The 23,729-nt window shown below is 43.2% G+C and overlaps 1 protein-coding gene, 1 long non-coding RNA gene and 2 pseudogenes across 4 annotated transcripts; 2 read left to right on the top strand and 2 right to left on the bottom strand.

Moving 5' to 3' along the window:
* The first annotated feature begins 1,786 nt into the window (after nucleotides 1-1,786).
* On the top strand, nucleotides 1,787-5,809 carry LOC125521116. Its single transcript, XR_007289019.1, has 4 exons — nucleotides 1,787-1,888; nucleotides 2,016-2,182; nucleotides 3,498-3,697; nucleotides 5,459-5,809. It is a non-coding gene; the product is annotated as an uncharacterized LOC125521116 (long non-coding RNA).
* A 2,453-nt stretch (nucleotides 5,810-8,262) lies between these two features.
* LOC125521113 (putative disease resistance protein At3g14460) lies at nucleotides 8,263-13,598 on the top strand. Of its 3 annotated transcripts, none has more exons than XM_048686163.1 (4): nucleotides 8,263-8,420; nucleotides 8,586-8,777; nucleotides 8,916-13,165; nucleotides 13,314-13,598. In XM_048686163.1, the coding sequence occupies exon 3, from the start codon at nucleotides 9,316-9,318 to the stop codon at nucleotides 13,126-13,128; it is 3,813 nt and encodes a 1,270-aa protein (XP_048542120.1). In that variant the 5' UTR covers nucleotides 8,263-8,420; nucleotides 8,586-8,777; nucleotides 8,916-9,315; the 3' UTR covers nucleotides 13,129-13,165; nucleotides 13,314-13,598. The 3 variants fall into 3 exon arrangements, with proteins under 3 accessions (XP_048542120.1, XP_048542121.1, XP_048542122.1); XM_048686164.1 differs by having other exon boundaries at nucleotides 13,311-13,598; XM_048686165.1 differs by lacking the exons at nucleotides 8,263-8,420; nucleotides 8,586-8,777 and having other exon boundaries at nucleotides 9,300-9,429; nucleotides 9,513-13,165.
* Nucleotides 13,599-18,424: 4,826 nt separating this feature from the next.
* Nucleotides 18,425-19,877, bottom strand: LOC125519641 (annotated as a pseudogene).
* A 93-nt stretch (nucleotides 19,878-19,970) lies between these two features.
* On the bottom strand, nucleotides 19,971-23,493 carry LOC125521115 (annotated as a pseudogene).
* Between the last annotated feature and the right edge of the window lie 236 nt (nucleotides 23,494-23,729).

The raw sequence follows: 23,729 nt of genomic DNA, 5'->3' as shown, positions 1-23,729 counted from the left end.
TCGGTGTCGTACTCGTGTGATTGCTTGGTTCTCGAATGATCGACGGTAATGCCTCGAATTTATTGTAACATGTCTTATCACCCACTTCCTCTCTGTTTCGCGATGTCATAATCGGTCTTCATTGTTTTTCCTTTAGTGCACATCATATTGCCCATTTGCTATTGTCAATTGCCATATATATCCTGTATATTGAAGGCATATGAGATCAACTCTATTCCTAATGGAGCAGTTGGTAGTCTCCGCCGGTCAATTTTCGTCCCACCTCCGCTGGTTTATTTTCGTCCTGAAATTTCGTAGGTTAACCAGGGACAACTCCCACCTCCCAGGTTTTTTTCCGTCCCAACTCCCACCCCAACCCACGTACGCACCCAAAAAACCGGCCCTCATCCACCTCTCGACCCACACCAAATAGGGTTTCTGTCCGCCACCGCCGCTCGCATCGTCGCCTTCTCCTCAGCTCTTGAGCTCCCACCCCTCTCGCTCGCCAGTCGCCTGTGCCCCGAGCCCCCACTAGCCCGACCTTGGAGGAGGCTGCGGTCGCCGGATCCAGCCATGGCCGTCACCAACGCCCTCCTCTCCATCGCCGCAGGCCCATGTTGGATTCAGCCGGCGGGAGGGGGAGCGGGACTGGAGCTCGCAACCCTAACCTCAATTAGGAGCCCGAGGGAGGGGGAGCGGGACTGGAGCTCGATTCAGCCGCCGTGCCTTGGATTCAGCCGCCGTGCTATACCCGGCGGAGGGGGGAGCGGGACTGGAGCTTGATTTGGACAGGGGGCGGTTTGTGGCTCCCGTGCGCGTTGAAGATCCGGCGGCGGCCGCGTCCTGCATCAACGGCGCGACGAGGAATCATAGGACAGATGGGAGAGATGAGGAGATGGGAGGAGGAAGGAAGGAACGGGGAGGGACTCACCGACGCGGTGGCGCTCGCCGGAGGCTGGCTGGCGGCGGGGTCACACGAAAACGGCGGCACGCGTGTGGCACCCTCCCGGCGGCGCGAGCAGGAAGGAGGAGGTGCACAGGAGGCGTAGGTGCTACGGTGAGATGGGCTTCAGATGTGCAGCCGGCCCTAGCGCTGCAACTTCTGCATCATCAGAGAAGGTTTGTGATGCAAATGCCTACTCCTTTACTCTTTTTTTATTAGTTTCAACTGATCGTATTGGTTGGATTAGCACATATTATCTGTGATTCCAATGCCTTCTCCTTTCCTCTGCTATAGAATTTCCTCTCTTGTCGATAAACTTTAGTTTCCAGTAAAAACCCCGTGCGTTTGCTTTTTTCCTGGGTGAAAGCACTGGAGGTTTTGTTCATGCATGAACCTTTATTTATTTTTCCTCTTATATTTTTTCTATCTTGGATGTCTCAAGTAAATACAATTTGAAGCTTCAGTGCATGATAGGAATGTAGTTATGATATACTCCCTCCAACCCAAAATAAGTTATTTTGGGACGGATGGAGTGTATCTTAACTGAATATTGTATCTCATCAACTGAAAAATGTAGCAATCAGTCACACATCGAATATTCAATTTACATCTTTCTGGTACAAAGACATCAATTATCTTCTATTTGCATCCATGTGCGTAGACAGTCTCATGAAGATGGCCATGTTACTTTTACGTGGAAGATAATCTGTTCAATCTTTTCAAAGGTACATTGGTGAAATGCAGCAACCAGATAAAAGAAATGCATTACTCCATCACCACACTGCTGCTCCATCTCCCTCTGATGGCAAGTGCGACCCTGATGAAGCTGCTCCCCTACATCAAGGACTACCCCAACAGTGCGGCCTTGATGGCACAACTCCGATACACCAAGGACTAGCCCCATGGTGCGGCCACGACATCACTGCTCCCCTACACCGCCGACTACAACCTGAGATCTTAGAACAGGTGCAGAACTTACACAAATTCCATCTCCCTCATTTTTGATCAATTACATCTATATTCTTGCTTGCAAGGTCATGTGGATTGTTTTTATTATTATGGCTAGTCGTGAGATCGATTGTTTTGGATGCAGGTTTGCAGGTTCATTGGAACAAATGTTCAAAAGGAAGATGCACAGTAAGAATTACAGTAAGAAGTTCAACTACGAGCCCAGACATGAGGTATTTTAACCGCCAACAGAGGGTGTGTTGCGCTAAAAATTAGTAATCTTCGCTCCAAATTCTTAGGTCACTGGCCCAGGTTAGTGCCCATTGTCATTGTGCATCTCTGTTAACTATTTTAGAACTAGCACAAATTTGAGTAGGGCTGGAACAAAATGAACACCCAGGGTTCGAGTACCTCTACTATGATATAATTATCTTCCAAACAGGTGTCATTTCCTTATCAAGATGGTTCTCGTGATTTAGGAAAACTAACAACACCTCAATGGTCTTCGCACTAGATTAGCTGTAGGATCCATTTTCTGGAGCATTTTGATTTTGGTGGACTATTTAGATACTTCCATACATACACTTTACTGAAGGTTATTTTGACGGAACGTTAGCTTGGAAGCTTTTCCATACTTTTTGTAACTATCCTTCAGCAAAACTAGATGCAGTTTGTGTTGTGATGAAATTAAGATTGCTCACAATATTTTGCAGGATAAAATTAATTACAATGTAAGTTCTTTGGTGTGTGATCCATTACAATACAGGAAGTTTGTGGTTTATGCCATAAAATTTCAGTTAATATTTGGTACATGAAGTGATCTAAGTCTGCCACACTGTTTGCATTTGTAGCTTGCTTTGTTTAATAAATAGATTGATCTTATTTTCTATAAACTTTTTTATTTAACCTACTAACTTGAAATACATTATATTTGATCCTTCAAGGGCAAAATAGTTCAGCTCTTTGTTTTACAAGTTTCAGGATTGAAGGGGGAGATGCTACAACAGTACAACTACAAGTTCCCTTGCTTCTTTGTAAGGGAACCAATCAACTAACTTAATGAGATTGATGCACGAGAGCTTCTAGATGTTCTTCTCGATCTTGAATATTCATTTTCTCCAACTATGCAAGATTTGCTTGTGTATAAGTTTGATAAGGCCAGGGGCAAGAACAAAGTGGTTGATTCATTGAGTAAGTTCATCCCTCAGTTAGTTTAACTTGGCTGCTTGTGTCCCATAAGGTTGTACAACCTTTTGCAGCATCTAATCTACTAACACATGGTTAGATTGAATTTGTGTAGTTTCTCATTGTATTCATGCTCTGTAGTCACCGTCTCAAATTTATTTAATTGCTTCAGTTAATTCCATTGGTTAATATGTACTCTTTACTTTATTTGGTTACAAATATAAACCTGCATTACTCATGCCCTTGATATATAATATCATTCGTTCAGGGTGGTTGAATCCACTATAGGGAGTTCTTTAAATTCGCATGTTGTGTTAGTGCATTGTAATTTGTTTGGTACATACGCTGCAATCAATTAGCAGCCACAAGCTTTCCTTTTTCTTTAGCACTATTTTTTCAACTGCAATTGATGCTTTCATTATAGTTAGTTTTATTTTTCCAGATGAAGTATGCGTTATGTACAGTCCTCCAGAATTCAGAAATTGATCTATAATTCTGTGAAGAGAAGGTTTTCAAACCCAAAGGAGCATTGGCAACCTTAGGGACTTGGGCGCCAACGTGTAGTCCCAGCAGAAGTTGCTCACCCGGAAGGTGGTCTTCTCCAAGGCCTCCCTAGCCTTTGAACAAGACCGCTCCATCAAGGTATCTACACACGTTTCCAATTACCAAACATATCTTTTCTCTTGGGCCACAGGACAATATCTTCATCTTAATTATTTGAATCCATTATTAAATCTTATTCTTTGGTCGAGTTGAATCTATGAGTCTCCCATGGAGCAATGTCGTCTTTGTTAGGCTGCAATTATATGCCTGGGGGTGGTCAAACTGAAAAGTTCAGGGGAGATTCAGATTACATGTGGTAGTGCTGAACATTGTTGTGGCGTTCATCGAATGTGGTAGTGCGTATAAGGTTGTAGCCTCGGGTTAAACTAAAAATATATCTGCAATTTGCTTTTACAGTGTCTAAGAGTTAATGATGTCTAGAATTGCTGCAAATTAATTAATTATTATGGTACCATGTAGTGGTACACTGATTATCTGCCGTTAAGTAATTAATTGAACATTATTTTTGTGTTCATCAATTGTGGCAGTGCATAGGCTGTTATATCTTCAGTTTAAACGAAAAACCATCTAAAATTTGGATTTACATTGTCTAACTGTGAATGGTGGCTAGCTTCGGTTGAAGCTGAAATACCAAAGATCACACTAGAGTGAAAAAACACCCCCGCGTCACCCTCCTCTGGCGACTCGAGGGGCGACTCCACCCGCGCGCCGCCGGGACTTCCCCTCTCCCCGCTCGTCTCGCGTCCCGGTGTTGCAGGATCGAGCTCGTCCCGCGCCCGACACGGCTAGACGGATCTCGTCTCGTGCACGGTGCAGCAGGAGTGACCTTTGGATCGAGCGGTTGCGGCGATCCGGTGTCGTTCCTTTGGGGTGCGATGTGTCTCGGGTGAGGTGGTGTCGAGGTCTTGGATGCTAGGGCGGCGGCCCTGGTGGTGGTAGCGCGGTGCTTGTGGGCAGAGCCCGTGCCTTGGTGCTGCCCGGTCACCATGGCCGTGTGGGCAGCGTGGTGTCCGGGGTGTGGCGTTCGGTGGCGATGAGTGTTGGCCGAGGTGAAAACCTGTTCTATCTTCGAACGGACCGGCGGCGGCGAAGATCGTTCCTTTCTTGAAGGCGTCGTCGCGGCTCTCATTGCCTGTCATGCGGTTCCGAGGGAAACTCTGATCTTTGGATCGGGCGGTGGCGGCGATCCGGTGTCGTTCCCTTCCTGAAGGCGCCGCCTTGGAGCACATGGTTCGTCATATGTAGCTTCATCTCTGTGTGGGTAGTGCTAGGGGTGGTGTTGCTGCGCTCAGCACCTATGTATCCTGCCCTGGGTGTGTGCGTGTGTTGCGGTGGCGGGCGTGTGTTTGTACTGGGTGCTTGTTGATTGATGCTTTATATATAAAGCGGGCCGAAAGCCTTTTTCGGTAAGATCACACTAAAATCCTTTTTTTAAAGCTCTCATGGCTGAGTTGAATTTCTTCTTGGTCGGTTTAGTAGACGGAAAGTTAGCCTCGTCTCCAAATTCTGAAATACGGAGTATAATTTTTGTTTACTAAAAAGATTAATTGACTTTTAACAGCTGGGGTGATGTGATCTGTTTTTCAACCATGTTAATGTATACTTTTGGAATGGAAAATGAATCTATATCTATTTGTTTAAACAGAGAGAGGACCTGTTTTTCAACCGCATTAATGTATACTTTCGAAACAAAAATGACATTATATCTATTTTTAAGCTTTTCCAAAATTGGAAGCTGGAAGATGTATACTTTTGGCTGCACGGTGATTTTTTTCTGCCTATCCGTCCATTCTACTGAACCTGATCATCTCTGATTAGTGTTGTTCCTACTTCTTTCAGGGTAAACCATTGAGTGGCAATGATACATGTGTGTCCATACGACATAGTGATTAGCAGCATGAGGTGCTGAGCACATCGCGTGTGTGTCTGTATGTGTGCGCTGATATGTGGTTCATGAGGAACAAACTGATTAAGCATGCTCCAAAGCTACGAGCGACTGAACTAGGTATCTTTTCTATTTTCATGGTGAAGCCTGGTTTTAACTGCTAAAGAATAGCAGGAGATGGAATCATTGAAATATAATCAATTCTTAAGTAAATGAACTGAGACTTGATGGTTGTGTGTTATTGGTACAATATGTATTTTGGGCCTGAATTGTGAAGCAAATCGAGAATTCCTGGTTACTTATTATTAGTATAGTATACCTTTTTTGGGCCTGAATTCTGAACCTTGCTGATTTTTTTGGTAGTGTGTTATCAGTGTAGTATGCATTTTTGGCCTGAATCCTTAACCTTATCTAGGTATTGATTTTCTGCAATCAGTGAAGCACTCATGGTCATGCTTATTTGTTAGTCTACATTACTTATAGATTTAGTTGTTTTGATATGTATCCATTCGTCGGTTAGTTAACTGAAATTTGTTGGCAGTGGTTCTTTATGTTCTTTAACTGTTATACAGAAGCAGCGGACTGAAACATTTAAAAACAATCAGCTCTTTATGAATTAACTAAAGACTTGATGGTTGCGTTATTATTATAGTATATACATTTTTGGGCTTGAATTACAAATCTGATTCAAATATCCTTGTTTTGTGTTATTATGATGGTAATGTTATCGAGCTTTGTTAATGTTTTTTTCCTTTCCTTCCTGAACTTCTGATACTCTCTGCACTGATGAAATGTTTTTGCATGTCAGTTAAGTACCAGGGCAACCACAGATGATGTTCCTTCCTTTCATTGAGTTGCCTTACTGTTATGTCGTCCAACTTTTTGTTAATATACACACTCGACAACTTACTGTTATAACGTCCAACTTTTTGTTAATATACACACTTGATTCTGGAACCCATGAACTCTTTGTCTCTCCGAGGACATGTTTCACATCTACTCCTGTTTGTAAAAAAACATTATAGTCTATTATGTGTTATATAGTCAAAAAATACATAATTGGTTCTCTTCTATGTGCTTTCCTTAATGAATACACTTGGTTCACAAAAGCCTTAGCATAATTTGTTGAACAAGTTTTGCCTAATTTTATTTCTTGCATCTCCTGTGGTAAGTTTTATTTCTTGGTACTTGTAAAATTGTTCAGATTACTTAGCTTCGTTCAACTGCTGTGTTGACTAAATCTACTGTGCCTATAAACATACGTGCTTGCCCGTGACCATGTCGGCTATGTTGTTATTCTTTCTTGAATTGGTAGGGTTGAAACCAAGAGGGCATTGTAAACTTTGATGACACTTTGTGGGAAACCAATTACTTCATGGCCAGAGGTGATTTTGGAATGGAGATTTCAGTTGAGAAGATATCCCTTGCACAGAAAATGATGATCTACAAGTGCAACCTTGCTGGTGAGCCTGTTGTCACAGCGATTGTAGGCAACATCCATTCCAATTGTCCATTGGTTTAACTGCAGTTTTTTATGTACAATTTATAGGCCGGACTGATTTTTTTTACTTGCCCTGATGAAGCTGTAGACTATACACATAAGTTGCTGGTTTTGCATGCTATACTTGTGTAAATGTTGTTCCACCTTCCCACTTTGTAATTTCATGGCCATTTCAGATGATCTAGACATTTAATGTATGGAATTTACATTGGCACTAAATAAGGAATATTGAAAGATAGTATGCCACAATATCTGTTATGAGGTAAAAAATAATAATTTTCTCACTTTAATATTTTAGTCATGACTTGTATTTTTATTTACTAACCTCTCTTCATAATTTTTTTTGAATTATATTTAGCTTTTCAGAAAGTTGTAAAGAATAGTTCTATTTTTTGTGGGTAGTCAATCAAATTATGGTTCTTGGTTGAAGCCCTCTTGATGACATCATGGAGAGATTAAGAACATCAGCAACATCTTGCGGTGTTCCTCCTCATCGTTGTTATCACCACCGAATAATGACGACCAGCTCATTAGACCGCTACTAGAGCATTGGAGCCTTCTTGAGAAGGCAACACACCTGAGATCGGGAGAGAGTGCGCGAGAGAGAGGGGGAGAGAGCGAGGGAGCGAGGGAAGGGGGAATTGGGAGAGAGATCTTGCACACATTGGTAGGAAAAACATGTTCTGAAATATAAATGAGATTTGATGGTAAGTCATCATTGTGTTTGTTCCCTATCTGTCAGATACCATAACCTTAATGTCGGATGTGTTGTAGAATTATTTTTTTGATAACTATATTTTAAACCATTGATATTTTCGTATGATTGTAAATTTGTCCATCCACGTATCACCTCAAGGAACATTTTTAGTTGATGGATGGAAGAAAGAAAAAAAGAAGTCGCCGATGCAGCCCGTTGCAACGCACGGGCGTTCTACTAGTAAATTTATTATTTGTCATACCTTTCATAACTGGAGCGATGCTTCCTGGAAATCACAAAAGGGCCTGTCATGATAATGGAAAAGAAAGAAAAAAACAAATAATGAGAAGCAGGTAAGGTGACCTACCGTTTCATTGTTAAAAAACATGAGTGGATGGGCACTTTCTTTTTATTAATTATACCTAAGGCGGCCACTTCATGTATTTTAATCACCGTTTGATTAGTGAGTGCGCTACAGACAGTGGGTACCGGTTAATTTTTCAGCAAGTTGGGCTCAGCTCAAATTAAAAATTGCGACTAGCTGGATCAGATCCATTCATGTCTTGTTGACCCTCATTGGAGAGTCTTGCGTCCTATTTCTCTTATGGTCTAGTGCTGCCTCCAATTCGCCTCTCCCGCAACCTCCCATTCCCCTTCATCATCACACCGGCTCTAGCGATCGCTCGCTGCCTTGGTCATCCTGCAGCTCATCATCTGTGTAAGCTCGCTGCCCTTTGTTTTCTTCCTTCTCCCTGTTAGTATTCTTCTTCAAATACATCTACTTTCCAAAGGCAAGAAGAAGAATCAGTGTGCAGCGGCACTGTTTACAGTGTGTTCTATGATGCAACTCTCTGATTTATTTCCCTGTTTTTTACTCCTGCAGGTTTTTCAACTATTGCTATCAAAAACCTTTGATTTTCACTCCAGGGGCCATCATTAGAGCTCATGCTCCCGTTTTCCCATCGGTCTTGTGTTGCCTCCAATTCGCCTCTCCCGCAATTTCTCATCCCCCTTCATCACCGCACCTGCTCCTGCAATCGCTAGCTACCTTCATCATCCTTCACCCATCATCAGCGTAAGCTCTATGCCTTTCTTGCTGTTTTCTTCTTCAAATATACTATTAACTTGCACAAAAGCAGGAAGAAGAATCAGCTTGCAGCGGCTCTGTTTGCTGTATGTTCACTGATTTATCTCCCTGTTTTCGCTCATGCAGGTTTCCCATCTATTGCTGTCTTGAACCTTTGATTTACACTCCAGAAGCCATCTTTTTCTTTTTTGAGGAATCTTTAGAGTTAGCTATTGTTTACTTCTCCGTATTCACCCTACGGTTTAGTGTCTTCACCCATTCATTCTGTCTCAGTGTCCCCTCCAGATACACTTCTTTGCATCATTTTTTCATCTTCTCCACCAACCACCAACCAAATTGAAGATTCTGTGAATACACACACAAACACAATCTGCCTTCAGAGTAATTTTACCTATTTCCCATATTTGCTCTGTTATATTCCTGATTTTCATTCCTCAAAAAATCCCAATTTTCCCACCGTGCCTTTCTACTTCCAAGAAACACAAAAAAAAAGATACACCCCCCTCAATACCACGGTGTGCTTTCAATGGCGGAAGTGGCATTGGCTGTGGCTGGTGTACGGGCTGGCTTACAGTTGGTGGTATCACCGATCTTGAAGAAGCTGCTAGCTGACCCCGCAAGGTGTCTTGGTGTGGACATGGTGAGTGAGCTCCATGAACTGGAGACCAACATCATGCCACAGTTCGCTCTACTGGTTGAAGCAGCTAACAGGAGCCCTCACAGGCCAATGTTGAACAACTGGGTCCAGCAGCTCAAAGACGCCTTCTGTAAAGCTGAGGACCTGCTAGATGAGCATGAGTACAACATCCTCAAGCGCGAAGCAGAGAAGGGGAAGGATTCTTTGATAGAACATGCATCTTCTAGTGGTACTATTATGAAGCATGTGCATATTGTGTCGAGCAGGCTGTCCAATCTGCGCCCAAAGAACAAAAAGCTACTCGAGCAGCTGAAGGAACTGAAGGTCATCCTTGCGGAAGCCAAGGGCCTCCGGGAACTACTTTGCTTACCTGTTGTGGCCTCCTCAGTGCCAGCAGCTGCTATTCGAGTGGCCACATCAATGGCCCCTCAGAAAGTGTTTGGCCGCGACAAGGACCGCGTTGATATTATAGGTCTTCTTACCAAGCCGGTTGCTGTTGAGTCTGATACAAGTAGGTTTTCTGGTCTAGCCATTGTTGGACTTGGAGGCATGGGAAAATCCACCTTGGCGCAATATGTTTACAATGACGAGAGGATAAAAGAACATTTTCAGGTCAGGATGTGGGTTTGCATCTCACGCAAACTTGATGTAATTGGCCATACACGGTTGATTATTGAATCAGCAAAAGGAGGGCAATGCCCTCCTGTTGATAATCTTGATACTCTCCAATGCATATTGAGGGACATGCTGGAAAAATCAAAGAGATTCCTGCTTGTGCTGGATGATGTCTGGTTCGAAAAAAAGAGCAATGAGGACTGGGAGCAACTACTGGCTCCTCTAGTTTCTCGACACACAGGAAGCAAAGTTTTGGTAACTTCTCGATCCAAGACACTTCCAGCTGCTCTTTACTGTAAGGAAATTATTATTATGAAAGAAATGGAAAACACTGATATCTTAGCACTCTTCAAGGACCATGCCTTTTCTGGTGCAGCAATCGGTGACCAGAGGGTGCGTGAGCAGCTAGAAACTATTGCAGAAAAGCTTGCTAAAAGACTTGGAAGATCTCCTCTGGCAGCAAAAACTGTGGGTTCACGGCTGAGCAGGAAAAAGGATAAGGCAGCATGGGAAGATGCTTTAAGGATTGACAACTTAAGTGATCCCAGTAGAGCACTTTTGTGGAGTTACGAGAAGTTAGATCCAAGTCTGCAGAGGTGTTTCCTGTATTGCAGTTTACACCCAAAAGGCCACTGCTATAAAAGGGATAAGTTGGTTTGCATGTGGGTAGGAGAGGGACTTATTGATTCGTGCAATGTGAACAAGAGAACGGAAGATATTGGGAGGGACTGCTTTGATGAGATGCTCTCAGTTTCATTCTTTCAACCCGTTTACAGAGGTGACGAAGTTATGCACTGGTATGTTATGCATGACCTCGTTCATGATTTGGCAGAGTCATTGTCTAAAGAAGTCTGCTTCAGATTAGAAGATGATAAGATGGCAACAATACCACACACTGTTCGACATCTATCTGTTTGTGTTAAGAGTTTGAAGCAACATAAGCACTCTATCTGCAGGCTACATCATTTACGTAGCTTTGTCTGCATTGAACCACTTATAGATGATGCAACAGATATTTTCCAGCAGGTGCTGCAGAATTTGAAGAAGTTACGTGTACTTATTCTGGAGTTCTATAACAGCAGCAAACTGCCTGAATCTGTTGGTGAATTGAAGCACCTTCGGTACTTGAACGTTGCCCGTACTTCGATCTCTGAATTGCCTGGATCATTGTGTGCTCTTTACCACTTGCAATTACTATTCAGTCCAAATGTTGAAACTTTTCCTGAAAAAATATTCAGTTTAAGTAAGTTGAGATATCATGAAGGGCGTGGCCAAATCCCTTACATAGGCAAGTTAATTTCACTCCACAATCTCGATCAATTTTGCGTGAAAAAACAGAGTGGCTATGAGCTGCGACAACTGAAAGACATGAACAACCTTGGTGGCAGTTTAAGGATCACAAATCTTGAGAATGTTGCTGGGAAGGATCAAGCCTTAGAAGCAAAGCTACATCAGAAAAATCATCTCGAGAGATTGCACCTTGAATGGAGTGAAGAAAATGACATGACTGCTCCTGATAGATTACATTTGGAAACCCTGGAAGGTCTGGTGCCACCACCGCAAATAAGGGGCCTTACTATCAAAGGTTACCGATATGCAAAATACCCAGGCTGGTTACTCGGGGATTCTTATTTCCAGAATTTGGAATCACTTGCACTTGTTAATTGCAGTGCCTTAGAAATCCTACCATCGAATGCCGCTCTCTTTGGGAATTGCTCCTCACTTCGCCTCGAGAATGTCCCATACTTGAAGACATTACCTTCTCTTCCGGCTAGCCTTGAAGAGTTAGTGATTGAGAAATGCATATTGCTTATGTTTATTTCCAGCGATGAGCTAAAACAATTGGACCAAAGGGAGAACACCATGATGACATGCAACCTGAAGTCACGGCTTTCTTCCACCTGGGAGGTGGATTCGGGATCAAACATCAAGGACACACTGTTGTCAGAACATTCATCTCTGAAGCGCCTGATGAAATTGATGGATGTTGATATTTCTCATCTTGAAACCATTGAAAGTGCTCTAGAAAGAGAGGGGAGTGAAGTATTGGTGAAAGAGGATATCATCAACGCATGGATATGTTGCCATGTGGAGAGGATAAGACTCATATGTAAAAGGAACGTTAGCCTACAACTGGTTCCACCATCAGGGCTTTGTCGGCTTGACCTTTATTCATGTGTCGTTACAGATGAAGCATTAGCGGTTTGCCTTGTTGGTCTCACTGCATTGAGACGTTTGTCATTAAAAGAGATTATGACTTTAACTACACTTCCGTCACAGGATGTTCTCCAACAGTTGACAAAGCTTGATAACTTGCAGATCGACTCGTGCTGGTGCCTTAGATCATTAGGGGGGCTGCGAGCTGCTACCACTCTTTCAACATTTTTTTTGTGGAGCTGCCCTTCTGTAGAGTTGACACATGGAACAGATGTTATGCCATTGTCCCTTGAGATGCTCAGCATAAAACACTGTGTGGTTGCAGCAGATTTCTTCAGTAGTGACTTGCCGCAACTGAGTTTTCTTTCGATGGATTGGTGCAGAAGCTCTTCATCATTGTCGATTGGTCATTTAACCTCCCTGGGACACTTATCACTACGAAGTTTACAGGACCTGTGCTTTCTTGAAGGGTTGTCTTCGCTGAAACTTGGCAGTGCACATTTTGGAGATCTCCCGAATCTTAGTATGAAGTGCATCTCACAGTTGCAACTCGGTGCTCTCTATGTTAGCAGCTCTGTAATACTCAACCACATGCTCTCAGCTGAAGGTCTTACAGTTCCAGGATATCTCGCCCTTGAAGATTGCAAGGAGCGATCCTTTTCATTTGAAGAATCAGCAGATTTCTCATCTGTCGACTGCCTGACATTTAGGAATTGTGAAATCAGTTCCTTGCCAGATTTGAAGTGCTTTTCAAGTCTGAGTACACTCCAAATTCTTGGATGCCCCAATCTATCATCTTTACCTGATTTGCCATCCTCCCTGTACCACATACTCGTGCTGGATTCTCAACTCTTGAAGAAGAGCTGCCAATCGCCTGATGGAGAAAGCTGGCCAAAGATTGAGCATGTCCGCTCAAAATATATTTATTAATCTTCATCCAGATTTGCAACTGTGTAGAAATAGAAAGGTAAAGTCCTCATCTGCTCGCTCTCAAAGAGATAACATTTTGTACTTTTTATTTCACAAATTTTTTATCTTTCAGTATGTTATATGTATGTTAAAAGTTCCCTTCATTAATTTTAAAGTTTTCCCTCTTCATTTATTTCGGACAGCAGGGCTCCAGGACACTGCACCTCGTCTCCATTGCCTGTCAGTGAGGTGGAGTGATTCTCTCAAGCTCTTAGCTTGCAGTTGGCCCGTCATTTCACTTTTATTGCCGATTTCTGTGATCCTCGCCTGCGACGACTCCACCATCTTTGCCAAGACGTGTATATAAATACATGTATTGTTATTATTATAAGTGTTGTTTTCTTATCCTCATCTCATAATGTTTCTTTTGGTTGTTATCTGCTACTTGTGGAGAGCTAATTAATCTCCATGCGCCATCGTGCCTCAACTTGTGCAGCAGTATCTTCTGTTAAATCACAGTGGAGGTTGCTTTGCAGTCCTTTGGTTTTTCTGAACCTTGTAACCGGACCTGGTCTTGTTCAGGCTTCTTTCAATGAATGGAGCCGGCCGGGGAGATCTCCCTGTTATTATTCGAGAAAAAAAAAGAGACATTTCTTTTATGGAAAGTGGTTTAGAATTAAGCAAAGCTAATAAGCAGCAGCTGCAGAGAAACCACCCTTCCCATACATCCGGGATAAAGGTATCAATATTCTTGATGGCCGGAATAAAGGGCGATCAAGTAGGTGGCTTGGTGCCTAACCTAGTTGATGGGGGTGTGTCCATTCTGCAGTACGCTGATCATACAATCATCTTTATGGAGCATGACTTGGCAAAAGCGAGAAACATGAAGCTGGTGTTGTGCTTATTTGAACAATTGTCCGGTTTAAAGATTAACTTTCATAAAAGCGAGTTGTTCTGCTTTGGTAGAGCCAAGGAGGAACAAGAAGCTTATAGGCAATTGTTTGGATGTGAATTAGGGGCTTTACCTTTTATTTACCTAGGTATACCCATTCACCATCGTAAGCTCACGAACAGAGAGTGGAAATGCATCGAAGATCGGTTCGAAAAGAAACTTAGTTGCTGGAAGGGCAAACTTATGTCTTATGGAGGCCGGTTAATTCTTATTAATTCGGTGCTCACAACTATGCCGATGTTTCTACTATCTTTCTTTGAGGTTCCAGTTGGGGTTAGGAAAATGCTGGACTTCTATCGATCAAGATTTTTTTGGCAGAGTGATGATCTTAAGAGAAAGTATAGACTCGCCAAATGGGATGTTATTTGTCGACCAAAGGATCAAGGGGGGTTGGGTATCGAGAATCTTGAGGTCAAGAACACATGCCTGCTTCGTAAGTGGCTGTATAAGCTATCAGTTGAGACTGACGCAACTTGGGCACAGATTCTCCGTAACAAGTATCTGCATTCCAAAACTTCGTCACAGGTGACAGTGAGACCAACTGATTCGCTGTTTTGGAAGGGGCTTATGAGAGTTAAGGCAGCCTTCTTTAATAGAACAAAGTTTATTGTCGGAGATGGCAACGATACTCGTTTCTGGGAGGACACTTGGCTTGGTGATACACCATTGGCATTATAGTACCCAACTCTGTATCGTATTGTCCATCGCGGTGATGCGCTAGTGGCAACGATTATGCAGTCCATTCCCCTTAATATCCAGTTTAAGAGGGTGCTTGTTGGTGATAGATGGGAAGCTTGGCTTCCTGTGGTGCGTAGACTGATGGAAGTCCGGCTACATCATCAGCCCGATCAGTTGTGTTGGAAACTTACTATGTCTGGACAATTTACCATTAAGTCGATGTACATCGATGTTATTAACTCGAGTGTCATTCCTAGCTCCAAACATGTGTGGAAAGTCAAAGTTCCTTTGAAGATTAAAGTGTTTATGTGGTTTGTCCATAAACAGGTCATTTTAACAAAGGACAACTTGGTTAAGCGCAATTGGACAGGATCTACTAGGTGTAGTTTCTGTGATCGGGATGAGACCATCAAGCATCTCTTCTTTGAGTGCCCGTTGGCGAGAATTTTGTGGCGCTCCGTGCAAATTGCCTTTAACATTACTCCTCCGAGTTCGGTCGGGTCGTTATTTGGAACGTGGCTGGATGGGATAGAGTCCGATACAGCTAGACACATTCGTGTAGGAGTTTGTGCGTTGTTATGGGCAATTTGGAACTGCAGAAATGATTTGGCTTTTAACAGAATAACTACTATTCATTTTTTGCAGGTTGTATTCCGTGCTACGGCGCTGATCCGTATGTGGTCCTTACTCACTCCGACGGAGGCCAGGGAGCGTTTGGTTACTGGATCTGTCCGGTGGGAGATGGTAGCGCGGGATATCTTCAACCGGTTTGGATGGCGGTCATGTAATAGGATAGGCAATTAGTTTTCCTATCTTTATTTTGCCAGCCGGTTGTGGCTTTATGGCCTTTTCTTGTTTTAGCGTCAAGGCTCTATGTGAGCTCGCCTTTATTTTGTTTCAAGACTCTATGACATTGTTGAACCTTTTTTATTTATCTATGTGGCTGTATGCATCGTTCTGATGCAGAGGTCAGGGAGTCCCCTTTTCGAAAAAAAAATCAATATTCTTTTTTCACTTCAAATGTATATACAGCACAGTGGAAGCACTAGCTGCAAAAACGTAGTCCCTCTGTAAAAAAATAGTAGTGACCTGAACGCTCTTATATTTCCTTATGGAAGGAGTACATTGCTAACAGTTGTGTGAGAATAACTGCTTTCTGAACAAGTTAAGAGTGTGGCTGTCAGTTGCTACCGTCAGTGTACCATAACAAAAGAGGAAACTTTTCCTTTTGAGAATGACACAACAAACAAACGAACAAACAAACAAACAAACTTTGATATGTACAGAGTCACTACGCTTTAAGAAGATCAATCTTGCTAGGACATGATTATTACTCCCTCTGTCCCACAGGGCTTCAGTTCAAGGCCCGGTGACAGCCCATTTTCTATTTTTTTTCTTCAAAAAACAATTTCAACCGCAGTTCCAAAATAAAGCTGCAGTGAAACAGACAACTTCAACTATGCTCCCTTCTTTCTTGCGTATTCGACCGCAGGGCCGTCGGCGAAGCCAGTGAGTTTGCTTCAGAGCCAGATCAACGTTGCCAAGGTAGACTCCATATGTCCGCGGCACCATTACACCGTTCAGGCCACAGGGACGAGCATGCTTTTTTTTTTCTTTCCTTCTGACAACAGTTCCATCGGTGTAAAGTTTAAACTGAAGATACATTCAGTACCACCCTAAGACTTGCAGAAAAGCAAGATGCCAACTTGGACAACATCACCCAAGCTCATTTATAATTAAAAGATCGCCAGAGAACAGACCATGGAAAGAAGGTACAAAAATACATGTTCTGCTTACCTCTTTGGTTCATTCAGGTCAGCAGGAGAAGGGCAGATTCTACCATGAGGTTGCAGACAGAGACTCAAGGGTTTATATATAAACCACACAAAATAGTCTTTATAAGTCTTCATTCGTCAGTTCTGAATTGCTGTGTGTAGGACTCAAGGATCTTGGCAGGCCGTATGTAGGCTTTGGACAGGACACGCGCTCCACGGCTTAAGGCTCCATCCTCCCCTGCAACTACTGTACATGGCAAGGTTCAAATCAAAACTCCCACAAAAAACACTCTGCTTTGCTACTAGCACCTGCTACAACCAAATCTTTGTCAACTTTTTAGGTTGCTGCAAGCTAGTCAAGGATATACAATTTGGACCCACTACTCTGCTCTTCGCTTCTCCTATAACTATCAACACAGCGAGATATCCTAACAACGGCTACAATCAACTGCATTCCCGAATGAAACTGAACGTGTGCGTTCACAACTCTTGTGAGACACATATTGCTACAGACTGAAAAATGAAACTGAATGTGTGCGTGGCACAAAAAGGGATTGTGTTGCTCCTCGATCTCCGTTACAAAATCCCAGTTTCTGAATTTGCAAGACATACTGCTGTTACCTGAAGAGAGCAACCTGTTTCTGAATTTACCAAACATAATGCTGCTACCTGACAATACATTACTAGTTGTTCTCTCGATCTCATAAAAGCTTTCTTGTCGCCAATAATATAAATTACGCAATGCAGGAGCACTTGCCCCAATTTACCTCCAGGCAACATGCAGCAGTCACGAATTGAAGTGCAGGGACTTGTGACAGTACTGAAAATGCAACATGCAGTGAATGCCAAATCAATTACTTGACTCTGCTCTTACCTTGTACTGTAAATTAAATATCAACACAGCGAGATAGGGAGGGACAGCCAACACATCAAGTACCATGGCATATCCTATTTAACTGCTACATAGTACATGACTGTTTTAATCTTGCCCATACATGACTCCCAACAGTAAATTATTACACAACACCTGTCTTTGCCTGATATATGACAATGAAATTTTAGACCTGGGCCCCATCGCCAGGGCCTGCTCTTCAGCAGTCTGACGATGTAACCAAGCTAAGCTGCTCTACCAGCTAGGAACACTGAAACCAAAGACAAACGTTGGACTCCGCCGACACAAGGGACAGTTAAAATAAATACTGATGCTGCTTTTCTGGCAGAGACTGGAGAAAGTGCAGCCGGGGTTCTCCCACGGGATTCCCAAGGCAAAGTTTTCAAATCGATCTGCAGAAACCTTCCTCGCTGTAAGAGTGCTGAGGTCTCCAGTCAACAGCAGAGGAGTTCATTGGTCAAGTAGTAGTACTTGAGATGGATAATCAGACCATTGCAAATTATGAACTGCCTATACCTGGCCAGACACGATCCCCCCACTATGGCCTAATCATGGACATCAAGAAGGCCATGGCTGGTTTTGAGGCGTGCAGCGTCCGACACGTTAAGCGACAGTGCAACTCGCTGGCGCATGGCCTCGCGGCAGTAGCAAGAAGATCAGGCGAGCCTACGACCATTGATGCTAGCTGAATGTACTGCCCTATCGGAGTAGTTCTCTGCTCCAAATCTCAAAAAAAAAAAAAAAAAAAAAAAAAAAATAAGAAAGAGGCAGAGTGGGGGCTGTATATCATTCTCCTTACATAACGAACAATGCCCGACATAGGATTAAATTTTCCAACAAAACCCGCACACTTCATTCCATAGAGTACAAACATGTAAATACCATTATAGAACTGGCGTCCAGCAAAGACCCACTTAGTGCTTCAAATACAGATACAATACAAAAATATAGAAAACTGAAAACTTATGTAGATGCGAGTATCGAACAATTCGCTTGCAGTGGAATTGGGCACTTCTTGGTTCATGGTGCATCGTCTTGAGTGTTCTTCATGAGGCGAGCCCACCTCACGGCCGCTTGCACATAAACCTTGTCATATAGCTCATCAATGAACTGAAAGTATGCATCCCGCCATGCTCTCTTCATTAGCATGGTGCAGAACACTGTCCAAAGACCCACCACGAAGCCTATGTTCGTGACAAGATAAACAGATGACATATGATTTATATCTTCAAGGCTGCTTTGTTTTGCCGTCATTTGCCGAACAATTCTTGGAGAAAGGAGGACCACAAAGACCAGGGTTGCCGATGTATATATACATCTGATTGTCAAGAGTTTGAAGCTGTGGTCCAGATGGTAGTGCACCTGATAGATTGTTGTATGACAAGTTCAAGTGGCTCAAAGAAGTTAGTGCCGACAAACCTGATCGGATTGCACCAGAAAATATGTTGTATGATAGGTCCAGGGACTCCAAATGCTTTAAGTCACCTATCTGATTTGGGATTGTTCCTGTCAGCTGACTTCTTGATATATTCAAATTGGTGAGGGCAATCAGTAAACTTATCTCGTCTGGATTTGTCCTGTTAAACTGTTACTGGACAAATCAAGATTCAGAAGGAAACATTATTATTCACGGCCGAGCAAGCCAAGCAGGGCCGGCACACAAGCATGGGTGCTAATTCCTAAAAACTGATTCAGAAGGAAACATTATTATTCATTTATTTATTCACGAAAAGCATAGTTTCATACACCGCAGAATGTTCCGGAATTTTTCTTTTTACGTGTAGATATAGATGTACAGTATATGTGCACGAATTTTCATCAATATACATATTTATATGTGTTGTATAAAAGGATAAATACGTAAACAAAAATGGGCATGTACTTTTGTTTCACGTACATATAAATACAGTGGGACCCTCCGGAATGCAAAAAGCCATTTGTTTCAGGTACAAAAATACAGAAATGATGTTGATACAAGTGGGTTATGAAGCATGTTATGGAGTATGAATGCTCATTCAACAGAGCCAAACAGGGTAGTATATATTGCGAAAACTAAACATGAGCACAAGGGGTAAAGGAACAAACCATATGCACGAGGAGGACAACACCCGCCAACACTTAATTTGGGTTTAATACCAAGTTCCAGTATAAAAGCATAGTAGATCAGGTACACAATCATGCACCCTGTTGAGAACAGATTGAGTGTCCAAATCATGCATGCTAGCTAGTGGAAGCAATACAAATATTTAATGATGCTATTAGTGTGAGCCCTGCTGAGAACTTCAAGGCAGTGATAGGCACCAACCAAATTCAGACAAATTCAGAGACGTTAACACGTTGAGTGCCATAGCATGAACGGACGACAAGTTGCAGTCTGAGCCATGCATTAGAAGACTTGCACCTGCGCTAAACTATCGATTTCTTCAGAAGGTTCAGCTCCTGACGGGCAGTCATCTCTGTCCACCACCACCATCACTCTGCAGTTTTTTTTTCGAAAAGGGGTTTTACCCCAGCCTCTGCATCAGAAAGATGCATACGGCTCATCTTATTAAAAAAATATCCAGCAACAAGTCTCCAAGTCTCGAAGTAAGGAAACTACAAATGCTCAAAAGAGCTAAACAAAAAGGATGAAGCCACAACCGGCTGTCAAATAAAAATAGGAGCACTACATGCCTATCCTATTACATGACCGCCATCCAAACCGGTTGAAAATATCCCGAGCTACCATCTCCCATCGGGTAGACGCAGTAACCAAACGCTCCCTGGCCTCCGGCGGAGTGAGTAGTAACCATCACTCTGCAGTTAGCAAGGTACAAAACGGAACCCTGGCTTCTCTACCATCCAGGTCAATGCCAAATTTGTTGACCTTCCACTGTCACAAAACACCACTGCACGATACTACTGTCATCTCCCCAACTCTGCTCTGCTCTTCTCTGAACCTTGGCTGCAACTGAATCCGATTGAATGAATCATGCCCAAACACCTGTCATCATGTTTGCAACATACTCTTAATTGTTTTCTCAACACAAAAGAGCTTGTTGCCGATAATACGATTATACTAAGTACACAGTATATCAAGATTTTTCACTTTCCACGGAGAGTAGAATTTGTAGGCAGCTGCCTCATAACTAATAAAGCTGGCACCTTTATGCCAGTGTAGTTTGAAACATTGGGTAGTACTACTACAGGATTTATGCCAGTATATGTTTGAGAATTATATATGCAAAATGCAGACTGACAATGCTTCTACACTCTGATTTGCTCTGCTCTTCTCTTAAGTGAACCAAGCCAGCACATGAATCAGCATGAGTGAACCAAGCCCAAAACCCCAAAAGACCAGACATTTTGTTTGCATATTCTTTCTTCAGACTACAACAAGCAACTCAAAGAATATATAGCAATGACAATAGTCTTTAGTCTCCATGCTGCAACATTACTACTGGTTCTTCTCCCGACGCATAAAAGCTTACTGCCAATAGTATATATAATATACAAAACACTAGTATTCGCAGAAGATGAAGCTTAGTGTCATGGACTACTTGTTAGTCACAGTTAACGTGGACCCTCTGAAAATAATTAGGGTCCTACAGACTACAGGGCAGAATGGTTTAGTCATGAACTTGCTAATCTCACCTAGCTGAATTAATTAACAATTGTGGTTGCTTCCCTTTCAACTCAACCCTCGATTGATTTTGCGAAGAGCAACAACATGGGTATAAGTATACAGGCAACTTCAACTCTGCTCTCTTCTTTCTTGTGAGGTCATGGCAGCGAGTTTGCTTCATGGAGAGCGAGACCGACGAGGGCCAAGGTGGATGCCAGCTGTCTGTGGCACCATTACACAGTTGAGGCTTCAGGGACGAGCATTCTTCTCTTCTGAATCTACCAGTTCCATCGATGTAACCTGAACATACATTCAGTGCACATCCGTATGATGCAACCATCATGTATGTACAACCGTTAAAACTTGCAAACAAGAAAGCAACATGCCAACCCAACACAAATAGTCTTTAGCAAAGATGTGACCAATCCTACACGACACTTGTCTTTTTTCGTGATATCCATCTTTTCATTCATGTGGCAGCACCAATTTGGCTGCATAGTCAGGGCCTGCGCAGAAAGACAAATACTTAGCAACATATATGAGGAAGTGCAACCAAATCAGAAAGTAGCCATTAAACAACCCACACGTACAGCTAGTGTTGTGTCTAGAACAACTCAACAACCATTGTCTGAAACAAGAAAACTTACGAAATATATTCACTTATCATGTAGTATATGTGGACAAATGTCAGGAGATAAAATCAAATAAATTTATAAACTGGAAGAGTGAGAGGAGAGTGCTCAAATTAAGACAAAAGCTCCTATGTTTGATATTCTTTACCTGGCTTCAAATATGGTAGAGCTGCTAATGTTTGAATCCAACTTGTAGTTTTCTCCTCTTGTGTACAACATGTACCATTTTCTTTGGTTGTCTCCATCAGGCGCATATGCCTTGACATGCTCCACATGGCTGAACTTACACCACTCAGGACCACACTGTCCTGCGGCTAATGAAGATAGCAACCGTCTCCTGCAGAGTAGCTCCAGATGCCTTGGCATTATATCTCGCATGTATTTTGGGAGTTCTTCCATGAAGTAATCCTCCAGTACCAACCTATCGAGCACAGGGATACTCTCCAGCACCGTCAACTTTGGGCAATCAGTGATGGTAAGCTTCTGCAGATTGGGGAGATTGGTAATCTTATCTAGCTCGGGGATTCCATCCACTGTAAGCTCAACAACTGAAGGAAAGCTCCCAATGTAGCAGAGGTGTCGGACATTTTGTAGAGTTAATTGTTTCAAAGCCCTTGTGTTAGAGGCAAGGCCTGGAGGAACATGCCTCAGGTTGCAATTAATGATTTGAAGCTTCTCCAAACGGGGCATGGCTTGCAATTGCTCCTCCCACTCCCACTCCTCCCACTCCACCATTCCGGCTAAGTTCATCTCATTTAAAGTCGGAAATGGAGCTGCTGCAGCCTTCAAGAATCCAGTCCCAATCCGCCTGATGCATGGAGCACGACTAACCTGAAGTAATTGCAGGTAGGGGAGCTGACACAACCCATTTGGAAGTTGTGTGCAACAAGCCAGGTCCACAAAAAATAGAGTCGTCAAGTTGTTGAGGTGCACCGTTGATGTGGACATCATCCAGCTCGGGAGTTGCTGGCCAAAATACCCTTTTATATTAATAATCTCTACACTGGGCGGAGGGCAGAGCTCATCGAACGCATTCTCGATTCGTTGTTGCTCTTCCTCAGATACACCTTGGTTCTCTTTGATGAGCCCATCATCTCCTAGTCTACTGGTGCACCACAAGAATAGTTCGATAAGATGACGCTCAACCATATCTTTTTGCTGAACCCGCCTCGGATGGCATCATCATTGAAGACCTTCTGGGCAAGGGTGGTCGTGCCGATCCCGCCAACACCTACGATAGCGACCACCATGATGTCATTGTTGGCATCCTTTCCCGTCTGCATGATCTGGGACACCAGTGCTTGTGTATCTTCTTCAATCTTGTCCCCAACCACAGCCGACCGGTCAAAGTCCCCTACCGTCTCCCGGCTTGGATTACCATGGCGAGAGGCGTGGGCATTGCTGCTATGACAATCCTCATATGACCCAAGATTGATGAAGTTGAAAGGAGCGCTGCGCTGCTTGATGGAATCAAGCCTCTGGTTGAGCGCCTTGATGCGGGTGCCAATCTCACGAGCATGGAAGGGATTCCGCATACAGAAAAGTAAGGGATTGCGACACCCTGCATCCGCAGAGGAAGACCCACGCTTCTCCATGGCCTTGAGCTGGCAGGGGTCAAGGATGTCAGCAGCTTCATACATGGCGCGTTTGAGCTGCCCCACCCAGAGTTGGACGGTCTCGTCGGTGATGTTTCTCCTATCGGCGTCGGCGAGGAAGTTCTTGAGGTCCTGAAGCCTGTCACCCAACTTGTCGATCTCGCCCGAGACGCCAAGCATCGTCCCCACCTAATCCTGTACCACCTGCTTGAGGTAGTCCCCGATGTAGGATGCAAACGCGTCCAACACCATCGCCATTGTTCAACTTGCTGGCCTTGTGCTGTGATTGCAATTAGAGGCAAGTAAGTTGAATTTTAAGTAGCAAGACAGAGACAAGGAAATAAAACTTGAACACTAACGAACTACCTCAAGGCTCAGGCGACAAGGTAATCAAAGAAAGATACAATACAAATTCAACTTGAACTACGTCACAGACCTTTGAGATTGATGGGATGCGCTGCACGGCACAACAGTCGGTGGCGAAAAATATTAGC

Source organism: Triticum urartu, chromosome 7 (genome assembly GCF_003073215.2).
Source record: "Triticum urartu cultivar G1812 chromosome 7, Tu2.1, whole genome shotgun sequence".
Lineage (NCBI taxonomy): Eukaryota > Viridiplantae > Streptophyta > Magnoliopsida > Poales > Poaceae > Triticum > Triticum urartu.
This window is presented reverse-complemented; position numbering and strand designations above follow the sequence as displayed.

Bases quoted from the DNA above. Each gene is read 5' to 3' on its own strand.
- LOC125521113 (XM_048686163.1), top strand. From the start codon at position 9,316: ATGGCGGAAGTGGCATTGGCTGTGGCTGGTGTACGGGCTGGCTTACAG.